General features: G+C 33.7%; 1 protein-coding gene across 1 annotated transcript; it reads left to right on the top strand.

Annotated features, from left to right (window-relative positions):
- Positions 1-241: 241 nt before the first annotated feature.
- On the top strand, positions 242-19,925 carry Smp_142460 (hypothetical protein; the record flags this gene model as incomplete). Its single annotated transcript, XM_018795418.1, has 6 exons — positions 242-331; positions 608-700; positions 5,320-5,628; positions 9,902-10,503; positions 10,624-11,254; positions 19,884-19,925. The coding sequence occupies 6 exons, from the start codon at positions 242-244 to the stop codon at positions 19,923-19,925; spliced, it is 1,767 nt and encodes a 588-aa protein (XP_018649733.1).
- Positions 19,926-19,990: the final 65 nt, after the last annotated feature.

Below are 19,990 nucleotides of genomic sequence, written 5' to 3'. Positions count from 1 at the left end.
ACCATAAATTGTAAATAATAATCCTTATTCTTCAAACTGTTTTATTACCCTCATTTAGCCCTAGTAAGTAGAGGGACATTCTCAAGGTCACGGTGGCGCCGCTCAAAGATCGTCCATAAATTATAGTCTCACCCGTAAACTATTTTAAACTTGAATAATTGCATTGAAATTGTTTTAATACATAGTATATTGGCTCAATTTATCATACTGCAACAACATAAAAAAATCGGAAATTAACAAGATGAACATTGAAAAAGTTGAAGCAATTTGGTTATCTGGAGTTGTAAAAGACTCTTTAGAAATTATGGTTCGAAATCATCCAAGAGAAGAAGTTAGGTGAATGGCTTCTCATCCGGTACCACTTAACTTCTTCAGCCCTAACCAGGTATTTTACAAATTCCCGCAAATGGTTCATTTCAACAAGTAATAACTTCATCGACAACTGTTGTATATTGGTTTGATTACCTCCAGTTTACATTTAACACTAGACAACTTTGGGTGTTGAGAAAGTCAATGGTTAAATCACCTGTTATATATAAATAATCATTTCAGTAAATGAGAATAGTATATTCAGTTACTTCCTAAATTTATTCGTATTACACTACAGGACTTTGTACTTACCGCGAAAAAGAAAGATGGACACGAGTATGAACCGGAATCATTGAAAGCTTTTGTACATTCACTGGAAAGACATTTAAAAGTAAGTGAAATAAATTATTTTTAATTAGTAATTTTGACCAAATTACATGGTAACACGTTTTTTCAACTTCCCATAATCTGTCTAATACTGCTATGAAGTGTAATGCATAGAACTCTTGGTAAAATTTGAGAAGAACCCTTCTGTAGAATTCATTATGATGTATGTTGGAGGAGATAATGTCTATTGAAGAGTATAGCTTTATTTAATTGAGTCAATTATCGCAGTCACGAATGTGATACTCTAAGGTATTGACGTTTTTCATCTTTTTTGCTCATAAAAATTGCCAAAAGTATGTATTGTAAGTATTGTATTGCTTAATTAATAATTTAACATATAGGTAATTACTAGTGAACAGAGTTTGGGAAAAACATTTAATCATACAATTCCGTAAGACGTAGAAATCATTAATAAGCAAGCGAAGTGTTGAACTTCTAAGAACTTCTGGGGATATGCTGAACAATGGAAATATGGATGAGACAAATGTATTACAATGAATTAGGAATATTTTGAAAAGCGATACCGTGAATTTTGTAAAATGAAGTTTTATCTACGCCAGTTCATGTATTTGCTTGACGGATTAGCGTACTTTCTATGTCCTATGAACAGAAGTTATCGTTTTCATTTCGAACTAAGATTATTCGATAAACCTTAGAAAACTATAAAACAGTCACTTGTAATCTTGCACGAGATTCAAAACTAGGATCTATTTGTCTCCAACACAGTAGGATATCATTCAATTACTCATCCGGTGTTTAATAGCTATAATGTTGTATTTCAATCAGTCTGTGATGTAACTAAACAGTTGTTTACAGGTAAGGGGATCTCATTATTAGTTCAGGAAATTCAATATCAAGCTAAAAACTACGGAAACATTATATTTACTAATTTTTCTAAGTACCTAACTCGGTAGCTAATTGTCTGACTACCTACAAGGTTAAATTTGGTTACTGTAAGGCCCGAAGCTTATCAAGATTCCATCTCTGGAAATGTCATAGGTATGTATTGCTGAGGAGTCTCACAGACTAGGACTAAAGATCTAGTACTCTCTGGTCTTTAAATATTTTCTTAGTTATCAGAAGGGATTTTGTGGAGATTTAGTATTTTCATAGTTGAAAGTGTGAGTCAATTGAAGCTAAATCACCAGGGAAAACCCAGAAGCACTGCACGGCAGTTTCGTCCTATTGTGGGACCCCTCAGCTGCGAGGATCCAAGGCCTTCGCTATATGAGATTCAAACCCCGGACCTACCAGTCTCGCCCCAAAGCACTTAACCGATAGACCAATGAGTTGTTTCGGCATCCTTGGTGTTAATGTCTGACGTCAACCAATCCACGGATTTTGAGCGACCGTTCACCAATTGTCTTCAAACTTGGTTGAACTCCACTGGTCACTGTTTTCCACTAGAACTCCAGGAAACATCTTTTGAAGTCAGTCACTAGTGAGCAAATGATTATAATCAGAAGGGGTTTTGTGGAGATTTCAGTATTTTCATAGTTGAAATCATAAGTGCTCTGGCGCGAGACTGGTAGGTCCTGGGTTTGAACCTCGTGTGGCGAGGTCGTGGATGCACACTGCTGAGGAGTCCCACAATAGGACAAAATGTCCGTCCAGTACTTCCAGGTTTCCCCTGGTGGTCTAGCTTCAATTGACTCATGCTTTCAACTATTTTCCTAGTTATTGTCAATCCTTGGCAAAACCAAATTTCTTCTACATTTATCCCTTTAAATCTTTTAACCAGAAGATTACTTAACTGACTTCTATCTATTTTACAACTCTACAGTAGAATGAACCTATGAATCAATAGTGAATATAATTCTGATACTCAAAATTATATCTATCCATTTACAAAACTATCCAATTATAATAATTATTTTTGTGATTGTAGTTTTAATTAATTAAACTTTATTACTTCTTCAAAATCAATAATTTTTGTATTATTTATATAATTGTTTATTTGTCTGTTTTTTTCTCTTTAATAAATATACTATTCTAATCAAAATCATTATCGAATATATTTCATCTGATATAGTTTCATTCTATTTTTGTTACAATAACATTCATTTTCTTTAAAGAAAAAGAGAAGAATATAGGCAACTACCTAATAATAATAATAACGTTATTAATAACATCAAAATTCATTATTATATAAATCTAAATAAATATGTATAAATACTTTAGATACACAAACAGACGAGTGGACAGATTGATTAGTAGACATACAAAATAAAACATATGTTATGCAGACAGATACAGACACATACGTATATAGAGACACGTACACCACACATACATGTATGATACGTATGTACAAATTGATTAATTCATTAATTTTACAGTAAAATATAATGTTAGTCAAAATTTAGGCCAAAATAAATAATCATATTTATTTAGTGATTCAGTTTTTATTACTTAAAGTTAAAGACGTCTATTTGAAGTTTGTACTGATGATGTTGTTCAGAAGAACGACGAAAGCTTCACAACTAAACCATCTAGCTCAGAGAACAACACTCCACCAAACAGATAACATTTTAAAAAAAAAACATAGATTGGTTAATTAGATCCATGAGAAACTATAATAAAGTACTGTGAGTTGTTAGTCAACATTATGTGTATGTGTATGTTACATGAAATGCTTACTCGAGAAAGAAAATCACGGTAATATTAAGGTATATAACTTAAAGATAATTAATCTACTCTACTACAATAATTAGACTACAATAAGCTAATTTGTTTTTTCTTCGTTTGTTTGTTGGGGGTGAAAAAGTAAATTCAAATATGTAAAAGTGTATTATTATTGACATTAAAGATATCATGACTAAAGGTTATCATTAAAAGTGAAGGATATTTCAGTGCGAGTGCATATATATGTGATTATACTTCAGGGTGTCTATCCATATATTGGCAAAGTTTTTGGCGTACATATATCAGCTTGTATGTGAAATAGCTTTTATACACTATAGAGAATGAATTGATACATTCTGAAATGTAATCTCCATTAGAATCAATAACGAGGTTTAACTGATTATACCAGTTGTTCTTATCATCTCATATAAAGTACCCTGTGTAACTATCCTTTTATGTATGTTACTTCGTTTGCAGATATATTTATACATCCAACCATCTGTAAACACATACATACACAGCACTTTTATCACACACAGATTTAGAAGGAAATATATCACACATACATAAAAAGAGTACTAATTTTGTCATTTCTATATCAGTTTTAATGAATGCTTGGATAGTGTAAATATTCTTGATACATTGTAATCTGATCAGATTACATCACAGTAAAAAATCGTGCTGATAGTGATATGATGACCGATAAAGTTGAAAATAAATCAACGTAATTCAATGAGTATTTAAGGTTATGTAGTTTTTTTAGATATATTAATTACTAAATATCTATTGAATGTGAGATGAATGTGAGATGAATGTGCACCAAAGGCAATGGAAGATGGTTGAGTAGTACTGTGGATTGATTGAAGTTAGACATGTAAACTGTTGGATGCCATCTCTATGGGTTAAGTGCTTATTAGGAGACCGAAGGTCATTGGTTTGATCCCTAATGGAGTCATGCGTGCATACTGTTCAGAAGTATCATACTAGGATTAAATACCTGTACATCTTGAAGTATATTACTAGTAGGGTGACTATTATAGTTTAGTTGAAGGAGTCTTGTAAAGACTAGTTAAATTTGTAGACTATAATCTCCAAAGACTGAACTCGGAATTTCTAGGCGGTATGCACCCACAATTTCGCTCACGATAGTGCTCATGACCTTCAGATCTTACAACAAACATTTAATCACTAGAATCGTTGGGTCTTTTTTCAATGATACGATGTCAATTGTAAGGATGGCTCGTTGGCAAACTCAAGGAAGCCTCAAGAAGCCCAGAAAGAGCCGAAGACATTCCATCCAATCACCGCTAGGGGAACATTCCAGGGTGTTGACGTGTAGCTTCCCTATTGGATGAATAAGAAGGACTACCTATGTGCCTATTGGTTGTCCGAAATGATGATTTACTTTAAGCCAAAAAACTATAAATACATGATAAATAAATAATATATTTGTAATATCCCAATGAGTAGAAAAATTAGATTTTCTGACGTTTCGTGACTTAGTGTAAGCCACTTCTTCAGAGAATAAATAAATACATTTCAAAATTATCAAATCAAAACTTGGTAATGATACCTATAAATACATGAGATCTTTGCACTATATTTAACACTGTTTTGGGAATAACATTCCTACTTACTAGTCTTCTGTCTTCTCTCTTGCGACGTTGCGGGTTCGATCGTTCAAGTAGTCAGTAGTACGCGGCATAACAAGAATTTAAGCTCTAGATATAACGCAAATTAAATCATTTTGATAGTTTTTTGTCCATCTATCGTTTAATGTTACTGGTGATAACTGTTTCACTCCCTAAATGTCTTAATTATTTAACGAAATTAGGATTTTTTTGGGTGGCTGACTGACTTGAGAAGTTATTTCTAGAAAATTTAATCCACATTTGGTTTTTATTTCCCATTCAATATCATATAGAGTACAATAAATACGTATTCTAACAGCTTTCTAATAATCATTTATGTCGGTTCTTTACAAAAAAATTTATCTAGCATCATGGCTATTCACATTCAGTGCTTAAAGGTAATGCATTTGCTGGAACACGATCTGTGTTGAATCAACGTTTAAATGAATTACGTGCACTCAGTCGATCTGGTACATCAACTAATGGTGCATATGCCTATCCATCAAATGGAGCCAATAATCAAAACAACAGTAACAAACGTATATCCGGAGTTTGTAATGATTCAACATCAGAGAATAGACCAATTAATTATACAAGAAAGCATAATTCCAATCCAAATGGATTATCTTCAGCTGAACTACTTAAAGCTCGTATACTTGGTACAGATAATCCTCAGGTAAGAACTGAATTTAGCATTAAATAGTTATTAAAATCCAAACAAAGTTCAAACTACAAATAAATTACTCAGTTTCTTTATACATTTCAATATAATTTAAAAGAACATTAGCGAGTAATTAATAATAAGATAACATTGAATAGGCTTATTTAAACAATCTAAGTATTCAGTTTTCTTCTTAAGAACACAGTTTGAGATAAAAGCAGCTGACATTTAAAAATATGTATAATGAACAATATTGAGTTCATGAAATTAATCTAGTCTCAATGAATCATCGTTAAATAAAAAATAAATCCAATCTTTGTTTAGTCTTTAAATGATGACTAAAGTCTATCGAGATCGGTCACTGTCTGAATAGTTCAATGAGATCATTTCTGTCTATGATAAATTTTTATCCGATGGAAAGCTCCATTTCTGTTAAAATTGCAGATAGACCTTACTAACTAGCATCAACTAGAATGAGACTAATATTCAATGACTAATTGATGAATTTCTCCTATCTAAGAAGTAAAATAGTTGTGTTTGCTAAAAATTATATGATATGTGATAAAACGAAAGATACTAATCATGTATCTAATGTGAAATTGGTTCAGTCAATTGATTAATTACAAATGACATTGGTTTAAACTGCACACATGTCAGGGAAATGTACATTTCAGTAAGCATATGTTAATAATGTCTGAAATGATTTCAGAAAATTACCGCAATGGATTACATAACCGAAACTATAATTTTAGACAATTACGTTTCTCAAATCTTAACTAAATAAACTCCAGATGACAGAACCACACAGGCTAACCTCCTCAGAACGTACAAATATACTAGAAAGTTATAACTTGTAAATGTTAAATTTCATTAACATATCGTAGTACTGAATGATCTATTAGTTGACAAATCAATAATCAAGGATAAATGATAAATGTCTTCATAAACAAACCACCATTGTTTAAGGATGACTGTCTATTTATATTGAATTTCTAACCGAATGACTTCCTAGAAACAACTAGTTTTATTTCATTATTCATGATTATTATTAGAGTCAATTAAATTTATAAATGAACAAGAAGATATTCATTGTTACGGGGTTCTATGCTAAGAGGAAATAACTATCCAGTGCTTACTGGTTTCCATTGATATCCCAATTGAGATTCACTTATAACCAAGACTGCTTAAGAAAAAGTATATAAATGTAGTTTCATAATAAGGAGTGATTCTAACTTCATACGCCTTTGAAAATCTGGGAGTATTAAACTAGTATTGTCTTGTTTTCAACATAGAATTACTCAGAAATGTATACCACCTGGTCCTATCAGAGACCAAACCCAAAAGTTCCAGGCTTTACAGATTATTTATTACGGGTTATTAATTCCTTCGCTAAGTTGAGATTAATGTACTAGACTTAAGGTCACACTCTATAAGTGTGAAGACTAGTTACACCACTTGGTTACTTAAACCAAAATATATGAAGTGAAGTTGAAACCTGCCATTTCGCGACTGAAATTTGAACTTCCTAACTACTGAGTCATCATTCCACAAAGAATATGTTACTGTCAGATTATTGAGTTAAGAACAATTTATTTAAATTTCTTATGTTCAGTCAAGTAGCAATATTGCGAGACTTCATTTGTTCTGAAAAATTATTATATAAATGAACAATCTATATGAACCTATCTTAGTCATATAAGACATTGCTGTCATTAATAGCAAGTTAACATAATTCAAAGAAAGTAGCCAATGTCATTTATGTTAGATTTGAAAACTGAATTAACACAGCATGACATATCTATACTAATCTATTCAATATAATATATTTATATTGTAATATGATTTACTGTTGTTACTACAATCTGTCTGATAATTAAACTGGAAAATTTGATATTCATCTGCATAGAAAATGTAACGTAATATGAAACTTTAATTTTGTCTTTTTTGTATGAAATTAATACAGGACTGATTTGTTTCACAATTAATTAGCCAAAGAAGTCAATAACCTGAAATAAAGTTTTATATGTGCTTGTGTTTTATCTCTAAGGTGGTATATTTTTATCCTTGCTCTCCTTCCAGAGGCAGACGGGAATAAGATGATAAACATTTTATTAGTTAATTGTATCAAATCTAAGTGGTACAAGTTAGAATATTGAATCCAAATGATCTGAGGACTTTACAGTAGGTGCCGCGTTAGTTGAGGCTAGTCAACAAGGAATATTTTTTTCCAATTTGGAAATAACTAATTCGGACGACAATAAGAACTGAAAGGAAACTCTAGATCCAAGATCTTCTGTTATCTAAAGCATTTGTTCGGGTTGTTTGAATTTTATGGACTGCAACTGCCCAATCACTTTTGGATCATGTTCATCCTGTACGGATTGCCTTGATATTGCTATTAAGTCATAAGCATTTTAAGCAGAATTAGATGGTGGTTAGCAGTGGAATTTAGGACGCGATTTTTTTCCTATTTCAGACTAGTCAACTGGATGTGCCTGCACATTAGTGTAATGCTTACACAGAGACTCGAACTTTATGTCTTTCACTTTAAATGTCCACAAAAGTCTGACGCGTTATCCACTTAGCTAATGAGTCTAATTAACTTAATCTAATATCAAAATATAGTTTCTACGATGTTGAGTTACTCAGGACTAGTGGTCGCATTATAAAACGTAGAAGTACTAGTTCTCCGTCCCTATAGTTAGTCTGTGATAAAGGACTGTCTTTAAGTGGGACCATCTTCACACAAACTTTCCATCTAAAAACAAAAATGTGGTTTCATTTGATTCAGTAGGAGCATAATTTGAAAGAACCAGTTCAATTTTAAAATAATAACTGAACAATTCATTTTGTCATGGTTTTCTTAAACTATTGAGAGAAAATGAATATCTAAAAGAACCATGTTCTCCTAGAGATCAAAATACTTTGAGTTCGATTGTATATGCACCCGTGTGTGCATGTGTAGGTCACTCGCTATTTGATGATCTATTGAGAGAGATTTTTTCCACTTCCTAAGAAGTATTAGCAAGTTTATGGATGGTTGTAGCTAATAGTTGCATTAAGTTATAGCTTCAATAGTCAAAACACATTTAATATATACAGAGGTATTGATTTGAAATTTAATTCTCTGTTGACAGTAGTAGTTCATTACTTTCAATGTAGAAACACATAATCAAGCTGTGTATTGGCTATTCAGTTTAGATTATTCTGATGAGCCGCCTATTAATAACAATACTTATATATTCTAATAGCATTCATACAAAAGTTGGGATTTAGAATTATTCTAATAATCCTGAATATGTAGACATTCTATATCTGGAGAATATATGGCAGTAGTATAAATCTAACAACTTCGACTAAATTTTGAACATATTTTCTCGAAACTATTAGGAAAATAAAAATGAGTTAGTATTCGAATGAAAATATATTCTGTTCTTAAATCATGAGCATTTTGGTGGTATATATCTCTTATCCTTAGAAATGAGAGTTATTTCTTGACCAATCACATCCACTTACCATTTAGTCGATTTCTGATTGGCCCAATGCATCGATGAAATATAGAAAACATAAAATAATTGCAAATGACTAGATAATTCTTTAGTACTTTCTAGAAATTCTAGTAATTCATTGAATTTATATTCGGTTCCGTATTAAAAAATAATTGAAGAAGTAAAATATATTTATACGAAGAAATTAACCTGTACAAGTTACTTTGGTCAGCCAGGGAATCAGCTGATTTCTGACTATCCGATCCTTTCTCATTAATTCATCTATTTAAATTATTGTTTGCTCTATTTGAGCTCATTTAATTAAAGCCGACTTGAAGGATTGGACTCTATCCTATTGGACATTCATAAACTAAATACACTCGCTTTACCCATTTTGGTAATCATATTAAGATACGAACGCAACACTTTTAGTTTTGAATTCTTACGCGTTATTCATTGAGCTGCTGGGTCCCCAGATAATCATTAACTTGTTCAATCAGTATGGAAAGTATTAGTAAATAGTTTTTAATGTCCTGCTGGGTTCTAGTATCAGTATGAAAATCAACACCGGGATGCTAATGAGCCACCAATAAGACGAAAAATACTTCCTAAATTCTGCTTCTAGCTTTATCCCAGCTTTTCCAAAATCTATACATAGGGATAATATCGAGAATGTATATTTTTCAGTACAGACTGATGGGCTGCATTCTTTAGTATCAACAACGGGAAAACGTGAGATTCTTTTTATAAAAAATCCCAAATCAGACTTGGAAAGATATTTTTTATTTTTTACTTTTTAGGCAATACTGAATAGTTTATGGCTTATGAACAGAACTCAATTCAATATTGGTGGTACACAAAGACATCGAAATTTAGTTTGGGGTCAATTTCAACTGATCACTGATGATAATGGAATTAAAGCGATTAAATTCACTCCATTATTTGAATCCGCCGAAGTACGTTATTGTCGTGGTTATGGTGGAACACGTGGTGGTGCTGCAAATCATGATCCATTAGCAAAAACACAACCACTTAGTTGTACTGGTAGTGCTAAACGTCAGCCTCTTCCATTTAATTGTGTAGAATTATTTGAAATATATGCCAATTTACGACCATTAGAAGCTCGTGGAGTTTCCGAGCCATTCTATCTATGTCCAGATGTTAATTGGGAACAACAAAATGAAAATGGAGTTTGTAATAGTTGGTTTAAATCAAATGCAGCTGGATCACAATTACTATCACGTATACCACGTTCACTTGGTTTGAAACCTTCTAAAGAGCCAATTTCAACGTCTGGAATAAATCCATCTAATATGCATAAGTTACAAACATCAAATTCATTAATTACTAATCAAATTAAAGATTCCGATAGATTAATCACAGATCATTGTAATCAAATTTTGTCAAATTTATCCAATTACCGAGATATTTGTCAGATGCAATCACAAAATCACACCATCACTAACGATAATAATAGTAATAATGTTAATTATAACAATAATTATTATTTCAATAATCTTAGTCGTTCAATATCCAATCCCAGTTTAATTCCACAGAACTTATTCAACTTTTTCCCTTTTCTATTTCCACCAACACCATCATCGACAGCTATAATAACAACAACGGCAACAACGTTAGCACCATCGGTGAATGAGCAAAGTTTAACTTCTCATTCATTATTAAATGCATCATTTCAATTACCTAGTATTATGCAAAATTTAAATTCTAGTAAATTTCAACAGACGTTTAAGGAGAATTTCTCAAATATTGGTGAGGAGTATAATAATAATAATAATCGTGATAATTTTCAGTTTTCACATGAACAATTTGAACAAGAACAGTGTGGGCACGATTCAACTCCGAATAAAATTTCTGCAACAACAGCCGGCGATGAAGATAATGATGATAGTAGAGGAGAAGGAGAACAAATCGATGTAAATGAAGAAGGTGAACTAGATGTAGACGATGAGGAAAGGCAAAATATTGAAATAATTAATTCAAATTGTTTTTCTCCAAAGTCAGAAACTGAACAAGAAATTGAAAATTTATCAACATTAGATAATAATTCATCGAAATTACTTACAAAATTATCTTCAGAAATTAGAAATGATCTGCTCCATACTCCTGATGGAAGTGAACAATATGAATCTGTTGTAAATAGTTCACATCACTCAAAATCGTTATCCTCATCCTCGTGTTTATCTTCATCTTCCCCTTCTTCTGCTTCTTCACGCTCACCGTCATCGGAGATTGGAACATTTAGTCAAAAAATTCACCATCACCGTCATCATCGTCGTCACCCCCACTCTGATCATCAACGTCATCGTCAACGACTTGAAATAAAATCAACCCATACATCATATCAACACAATCAACAGGAAGATAATTTCGACTGTAGACCAACAGACGATTACAATAAAGAGCACTGGTCATCACCATCATCATCGGAGTCATCATCATCATCACCATCTCCTCGTTTAACAACACCTTTATCAACGATAGTAACAAATACTAATATGTCAGTGGCATCAACGTTATCATCAACAACACCGTCGTCAACACCATTGATCAAAAGTACAACATCAATGTTAGCCCGATTCAACAAAATTACATAATTTAACACAATGTAAAATTGAACATGGAAGTTTTGTAATAACAACATTGTGTATTACTCTTCACTTTTCTTCACTTGTCAGAGTAAAATCACAATCTTACAAAACAAAACAAAATCTGTTTACTGTAAATGAATCAATGGATCATTAAGTTTGTGATGTGTTATTATTATCATTATTATTACAAGATAGATTGAACATAATTAGGAATTTCATGTGTTTTTTCTATCTCTTCCTTTTATATTTGTACATACAAAACTCAAAACACACACACATCTCACTCTCTTTTACTTTAAACGATTTTAATCCATTTACTATCTATTGTGACAGCATGTATTAGTATTAATGATATATTTGTGATGACTTTAAGAATTATTGACTATAAGAGAGTAGAATGAATAAAAACGCACACAATTTCTTCTGTTTTGCACACTTTTACAATTTTCATAATTATCAATATCAAACATGTTTTATTTAAGTAGTATATACATTATAAAGGTTAAAATTATTATAATTAATACAAGTACTGGTATTAAATAAATAGACTTTTTATTGTTACATTGTTGATTAGTATTACTACTAATAGACTTTCTCGAACCGCCCCCCCCCCAAACGAGCGAAAAACATGATACTTCTTTTATGATTAGTAAAATGCATGTACAATTGTATACTTTCTACCTCTTATTACTTTACCTCCCTCTTCACAAACCTCCGAAAACCTGTTTTGTTCAACTTATTGTAGTAAATTGTCTAATAGTTAGTAACACTACTACTAACACTATAAATATTTGGTAAAAAATAAAAATAGAACAGTAGTTTTTGATATTTTTTCTACAATTCAATTTGAAAATATTTTTCCCATTCTAGAGAAATGAGTATTCAAAAGCGTTATTAAGTATTAGTTATAAATTCATTCATAATTACCTATACTAGACATTCAGGTATACATTTAGTCTGAAGATTTAATATTTAGCAAGTTGAAGTCCAGTTGGGGTTGAAATTTTAGGATTTTAAAATGAGCTTTTCTTTGGACGGTTAAGAAACCCCCTTTTTCATGAGTTACAACGCTCACAACTTTTACTTTATATCTCAGAGTAATTTTAGATGGATAATCAGTTCGAGTTGAAGAATTATTGGGCAACTGTGTCATTCCTAGTATGCGGCTCAGTAGCGCTGCCTACCTATGGCTGTACCAGGGATCGAACTCACTACTTTCAAACTTCACTGCAATCACTTAACCTTCGAACCACTGAACGTCTACAGTTCTAACTTTAGTCAATTTACGATGTTATAAAACCATCATATGTTGTCATTGATGATACTAGTCTCATTTTCGGCATAGCTGAATTTATTTCTATAGAACTTGAAAACTGTTTCAAACATGAATAAGCACAATGATAGTAGTTAATTTGTATTCATTGAGAAAATTGAGAATGAAGTCCCATAGATGTTTTTATCTCTATAGTCTTATTACTCAATCCTCGAGACGTAGTAATTGATCGGAGTACTATCTTTCATATTTTATCTGACTGAGATTTATCGAGCAAATAGGGGTGTACAGAAGAACGAGATATGTACAAATTATCAGTCCGATAATTTCCCAGTACTGAACAGAATATAAAGCAGAAGGCATTCAAGAAGCATCACTCCATTAGTTAGTTCGTGTACAGGCAAGGAGGGTACTTACAAAGTTATATGCGACCTTGGGATTATGGAAGCTTCTGGAAAATATGATAAATACGGTGGCAAGACAGGTTGTTGTTCAATCAGGATAATGAAAATACGATTTCCCGCTTTCTAGAACCGTCTTGGAATTTTTCAAAGGACCCTAATTAGTCGGAGTATAATCTAAGTTCTCCCGGCTTCTGAAGACTTTTCAGAAGAATTATTGAGGGTTTCAAACAAGCCATTACCATTTATTTGAACGTATTAATATATATTGATAACTGAGTAGAAATCAATGTCATAGTTATCAAGTCCTTCAGTGATGACGGAGTTTTGTCAAACAAGCTGTAATGTGACCGCAAGTTTGAATGGCTCGAGATCTAGTTCGCTGCTTTAATCTAAGGCGATATGAGGTAGTCAGCAAGATACCCTGGATTGAGGTTTCATACTAGTCAGCAAGGTTACTTCCAATCTTAAGGTAACTGATGTCCACTATAACATTCTATCCCACGTCACCAAGCTTCAATCTAAAACACTAACATTGATCTATTCGGGTAGTGACTGATAAGACAAGCATATCATTGGAGACTACTCAGTAATCAATTAGTTTCAAATATCTCGGCCATACAATAAGTCACTGCCTAAATAGCTGAATATTAACATCTTGGACTACAAATCTGTTTTCGAATATTTGAATCCGTAGGTAGAATCAATTAGTTCAAGATTCCAGGTACACATTAATGTTGAGTACCGACTTGGACAAAATTAAGATCAAGTAAGGCACTCTTCCGACTACCCTATATCATTAGTAAGTCATCATTTCTTTATGGATTCAATTAGCTTCCAACTAGAATTCTTAAATTCACACTATGCCACATGAACTAAATGAATTTCAAATTTCACACTACGGAATTCTCGTTCAATAATGCAATGACATTGAATTCACTTCATGATCATTAAATCTTGTACTAGTCCCCATGTGTTATGTATAATGTACACTGCTACCAAAGAATAATGAATTAAGATAAAAAGGCAAACCACTGTCACTTAGTTTACTAACTAATTTTGTGAACAATATATATATATATATATATATATATATATATAGTGAGCGAACTCTAGTGGGGATGAACAATTTATTATTTAATGCACAATTACATAGCACATCTTCTTGAAATTGTTTCTTTCAAACTTCAGCGTTCTTTCATTCTTGTTGCTATTAAAGTTACTCTCCTTTCACATTCCTGTTTTCTTCAATTTGATTTTCTCAACCTACCGTTGTCAGGCATTCCACTTCTGATTGTTGTTACGTGTTACTTATATCTGCGAAATAAGTAGGATACACTATATATATAATCGGTTCATTTTTTTGTAAGTTACTTCACATCCTACAGTGCATTAACTTTATTTATTTTAGATAAATCTTTATTACTGAAGCTATTAGTGTATATTTGACAAAACTACAGAACATGAAAATATATCAAATTTAAACTTAAGAGTTTCAGTTAATAATGAGTGTTGAAGGAAGACAAATAATAAACGATCATTACATACTGATTTATAGTATTCAATTAATGGACCCTACTGGAATATATGTACTATATCATTAATTTATAGCAGACATTAAGACTGGAGTTGGTGTCTGTCATTTCAAACGCCAACACTTAGTCCACTAAGGAACTAAATTCAGACAATTGCTAATTTGTTCTAGAGGTCGTAAGTTTTTTGTATGGACTCATATTTTGTTGTTGTTGATGTTCAGAATTAAAAACAGTTAATACAAGCCCATATAAATACTTGCATATCATTTAAATCATTACGAGAGTTATAAAGATTGTTGAATTTAAGTGAGATTACGGACCAATCTAAGTTCAACTACCATTGAAAACGTGGAAACGCTGGTCAGCATGGGATTAGTTAGCGGTATGTGTTTGCAACTTTCCATCGGCCATCGAATCTAGGAACTTTGATTTCACGAACGAAAGCTCAACCTATTGAAAACTAAGCTAGGATTCAAAGGTATACAGATGTTATTTCAGTCAACCCGTGATATTGTACGACCATTTTTTATTGTCTTCAATGAGTATCTTCTTCACATTTGATACGGTTGAAACCCACTGGTAGTAGGGTTGAGGATGAATACTACTGAGGAGCCCAACAACAGGGAGAAACAGCTGTCCAGTGCTCCCAGGTTTTAAATATTTGTTCATATTGGCTCGTGACTCCGAAAAAGTAAGTTGGTGACTGACTGGACATTAGTAGCTGAATAAATATGGTTTTGACGTTTGAAGCAATGAGCGATCGGTTGCTATTTCAGTGTCAACATCAACACTGTAATGTAGCAAGTATCTTCAGTTAAAAAGTCTCAAATAACATTAACAGTGTATCTTGGGTTGGATAGCCAGTCACAGTACAAATTTACCAAAAACCTTGTAACTAAAAGGCAATTGAAAATCATTCATTCAAGGTACACATGTCCCAAAAGAGAATGATCAAATATAGTCCTATTTATGGACAATGAAAGAAGTCAAACTTTTACAAAAGTTAAAATAAAGTGAACAATTTATATTCTAACTCTTTTGCAGAAAAACATCTTAGAACCATAATGAAAATGACAAATGTGAATTACACGTGAAAATTAACGTGATAATCATCTTTATTTCGGCATTTTATCTCAGTATTGTTTTGATTCTTATATGTTACTCAACAAGAGTAACAAACCGAAATTGGTCACTAAACAAACAATAATATGAAGATGAAAGTCAAAATTATTCTACTGTTTTTCTGTTACTACTCAACGTTTATTATTACAGGTATATAATGATACTTAGCAATGACCAGTGGAGCTAATCCGTGTCGAGTGTGAGGCCGTTACCTACCTAAGACAATGGAAAACGGTCGCACAATTCCGTGGATTGGTTGAAGTTAGACATTAATGCCGTTGGATGCCAGCTTAGTGGTCTAAAGGTTAAGCGTTCAGGCACCATACCGAAGGTCCTGGGTTCGATTGTCACGTGGGGGATTGTGGATGCGCACAACTGAGGAGTCCCACACTAGGACGAAACGGCCATTTAGAGTTTCCAAGTTTTCAATGGTGGTCTAACGTTGATAGATTTGTGATCTCAATCAAGACACTTGGCTAATGATCACATTGTGACTATGCATGAGTTTATAAATTCTCTCTCTCTCTCTAAATATGTATATATATACCCACAAATCTTTCTAGATATTTGTGGTTCATCTCTCGTTTATTGAATTCAGACAATATTGTCCGACGATTGAGTTGATGTTTAATTATTAAGAATTACCAACATTAAATCTGCCTGTAGCCCCTCTGAGGCTACTGCCGGTCCCAAGCCCGGATAAAGGAGGAGGGTTAGACATGTGGTTAGTGACCACATCCCGTAGAAGACTAACTTGCAAAAAAAACGCTAACCAGAAAAAAAATATTCAAGCCATTTAAACTCTGCTCTGGAGTTAGAAGGTCTTCATTTAGAAGAATTATGACGCCTCGTGGTGAAAGTCGAGTTCCTTCGGAAGCCACAGGGCCGATGCCCCTTCTAACAACCAGAGCAACACTTGATAAGATTGAAGAAAGGAGGAACAAGAGCAGAAAAAGACAAGGCACAAGCTGAATACACAGAAGCAAACAAGCAAGTGAAGAAGAGCATGAGAACCGATAAACGTAAATATGTGGAAGATTTAGCAGTCACCCACTGAACCCACCCAACATCGAAGCAGCACCCACGGACATCCCAATCGATGTTGGCCCACCAACAATTGAAGAGATCAGCATGACCATCAGACAACTCGAGAGTGGCGAAGCAACAGGACCAGACAACATTCCAGCAGATGCACTGAAATCAGATGTAGTAGCAACTGCAAAGATACTCCACATTCACTTCAGTAAGATTTGGGATGAAGAACAAGTACCAACAGACTGGAAAGAAGGACATCTAGTCATGATACCAAAGAAAGGCGATCTCAGCAAGTGTGATAACTACAGGGGCATCACTCTTCTCTCAATGCTAGGAAAAGTTTTCAACAGGGTATTGTTAAATAGAATGAAGGACTCTGTATACGCCCAACTTCGAGACCAACAGGCTGAATTCCGTAAGGATCGATCGTGCACAGACCAAATCGCAACTCTACGGATCATTGTGGAACAATCAATTGAATGGAATTCATCACTCATTGACTACGAGAAAGCGTTTGATAGCGTGGACAGGACAGCACTATGGAGGCTTCTTCGACACTACGGAGTGCCTGAGAAGATGGTCAATATCATACGGAATTCCTATGATGGATTAAATTGCCAAATCATGCATGGAGGTCAACTCACTGACTCGTTTGAGATAAAGACCGGTGTCGGGCAAGGTTGCTTACTCTCACCCCTTCTCTTTCACCTGGTGATCGACTGGATCATGAAGACGTCAACACATGGAGGAAAGCACGGGATACAATGGACAGCTAGGATGCAGCTGGACGATTTAGACTTTACAGATGATCTAGTTCTTCTATCATACACGTGACAACAAATGCAGGAGAAGACGACCAGTGTAGCAGCAACCTCAGCAGCAGTAGTTCTCAATATACACAAAGGTAAAAGCAAGATTTTCCGATACAATACAGCATGCAACAATCGAATTACACTTGACGGAGAAGCTTTGGATGATGCGAAAACCTTTACATATCTGGGCAGCATCATTGATGAACACAGTGGATCTGATGCAGATGTGAAGACGCGGGTCGGCAAAGCAAGAGCAGCATATTTACAACTGAAGAACATCTGGAACTCAGAAAAACCGTCAACCAACACCAACATCGGAATTTTCAATACAAATGTCAAGACGGTTTTACTGTATGGGGCGGAGATGTGGAGAACTACAATGGCCATCATCCAGAAGATACAGGTGTTTATTAACAGTTGTCTACGCAAAATACTTCGGATCCGTTGGCCAGACACTATCAGCAACAGGCTACTGTGGGAGAGGACAAACCAGATTCCAGTGGAGGAAGAAATCAGGAAGAGGCGCTGGAAGTGGATAGGACACACATTGAGGAAAGCACCCAACTGTGTCACAAGCCTGAATGCCAAAGGAGAAGAGGAAGACCAAAGAACACATTACGCCGAGAAATGGAAACAGACATGAGAAGAATGAACAAAAGTTGGGTAAAACTAGAAAGGAAGGCCGAGGACAGAGTGGGTTGGAGAGTGCTGGTTGACGGCCTATGTTCCATTGGGAGTAATAGGCGTGAGTAAGTGAGTAACTAATTACAAACACTAGTCAGTGCAAACTGATTATATTCATTAATCAGTATCTTGTTTATAATACCCTACAATTATTGTTGGTTTGGTCGATTACAAATAATAGAATGTGTTGAAGTTACCCTACTTGAAAATTGTTTTAAATAAATGAAGCGTTTTGATGTTTATATGAAATAATTCTACTTCCGTACTACTGAATTCTTAAGTTCCATATGATTATGTATACAAATGAATTGATTATTAAATGGTATTTTCGTACACTCCGTTTATGGTCAATCTGCTTTCCTTTTCGCTGCTGCATTCACTTATTCTTCACTACTTCACTGGAACCATTTGAAATCGAACCATCACATGCAACTATAGATCTGATGGGGAGTATTTAAATATTGCCAAGATCTATTGTGATATAGACAACAATATCGGTAGGCGGGATACATTCAGTCATAGGAATTAATAAAGATTCATCAGAAAGAAATGAGGAAGAATTGTGAGAGTAGAATGGGTAAGTGATAAGCTTTTTAGACACATCAGTGGATTCCTTCAGCCCAATTTGCTCCATCTCATTTCTCACTATCAGTAATTAACTGAAGATAGAAACCACTGGATGCTAATCCAATAGTCTGGAGGCTGAGGGGTAGTCACAAGATATAAAGTTCTTAGGTTCAATATCTATTGGGGTCGTATATACTCACTATTAAGTCCTATAATATGAAGAAATGGCTATCCAATGCTTCTTGGATTTCAATGGTTTTTAAACACTAAAATGCGACTATTTTACTTCTAGATGATAGCGATTATCATAACTAAGTTTTATTCAACTCAAATTAATGTCGAAAACTAGGAATAAAATTTGGAGTGTTTTCCTTTAACAAAAAGCATTCACCTGTTCATCATGAATATCACTGATGTTCATGCTAAAAGTATATTAATGACTGATTGATGCAAAAATGCAATTCCCTTCCAAAAAATGTATGTTCCACGAAAATATCTTGTTAAATGATTTATATAGATATGTTCTGTTGCTGAAGTTAGTTTTGTCATGAGGGTTGACATTAACTAAATTAGGGTTAGAAAGCTGTTTTGTCTCAGTATGGAACTCCTCGGTATAGAGTACTCACAACTCAATTAGAGGTTGAGCTCAAGAAATTCTGGACTCACAAAGATTACTTAACCTTCAGATAGCTGGGTTGCCACTCAATGATCTATACTCATAACTTTATTTAATTCACGATATAGTCCTACCGTCATTCAATGACAACTGGAGCCCATCTTGGTTAGTGACGGTCTAAAACTAGAGTAAACGAAGGCTGGAGGCGGAGCTGGCCATCCAAACTAGAGAAAAA

This window comes from Schistosoma mansoni, chromosome 2, assembly GCF_000237925.1.
Source record: "Schistosoma mansoni strain Puerto Rico chromosome 2, complete genome".
Classification (NCBI taxonomy): domain Eukaryota; kingdom Metazoa; phylum Platyhelminthes; class Trematoda; order Strigeidida; family Schistosomatidae; genus Schistosoma; species Schistosoma mansoni.
Note: the sequence above shows the minus strand (reverse complement) of the source record. Positions and strands in the feature narration are given on the sequence as shown.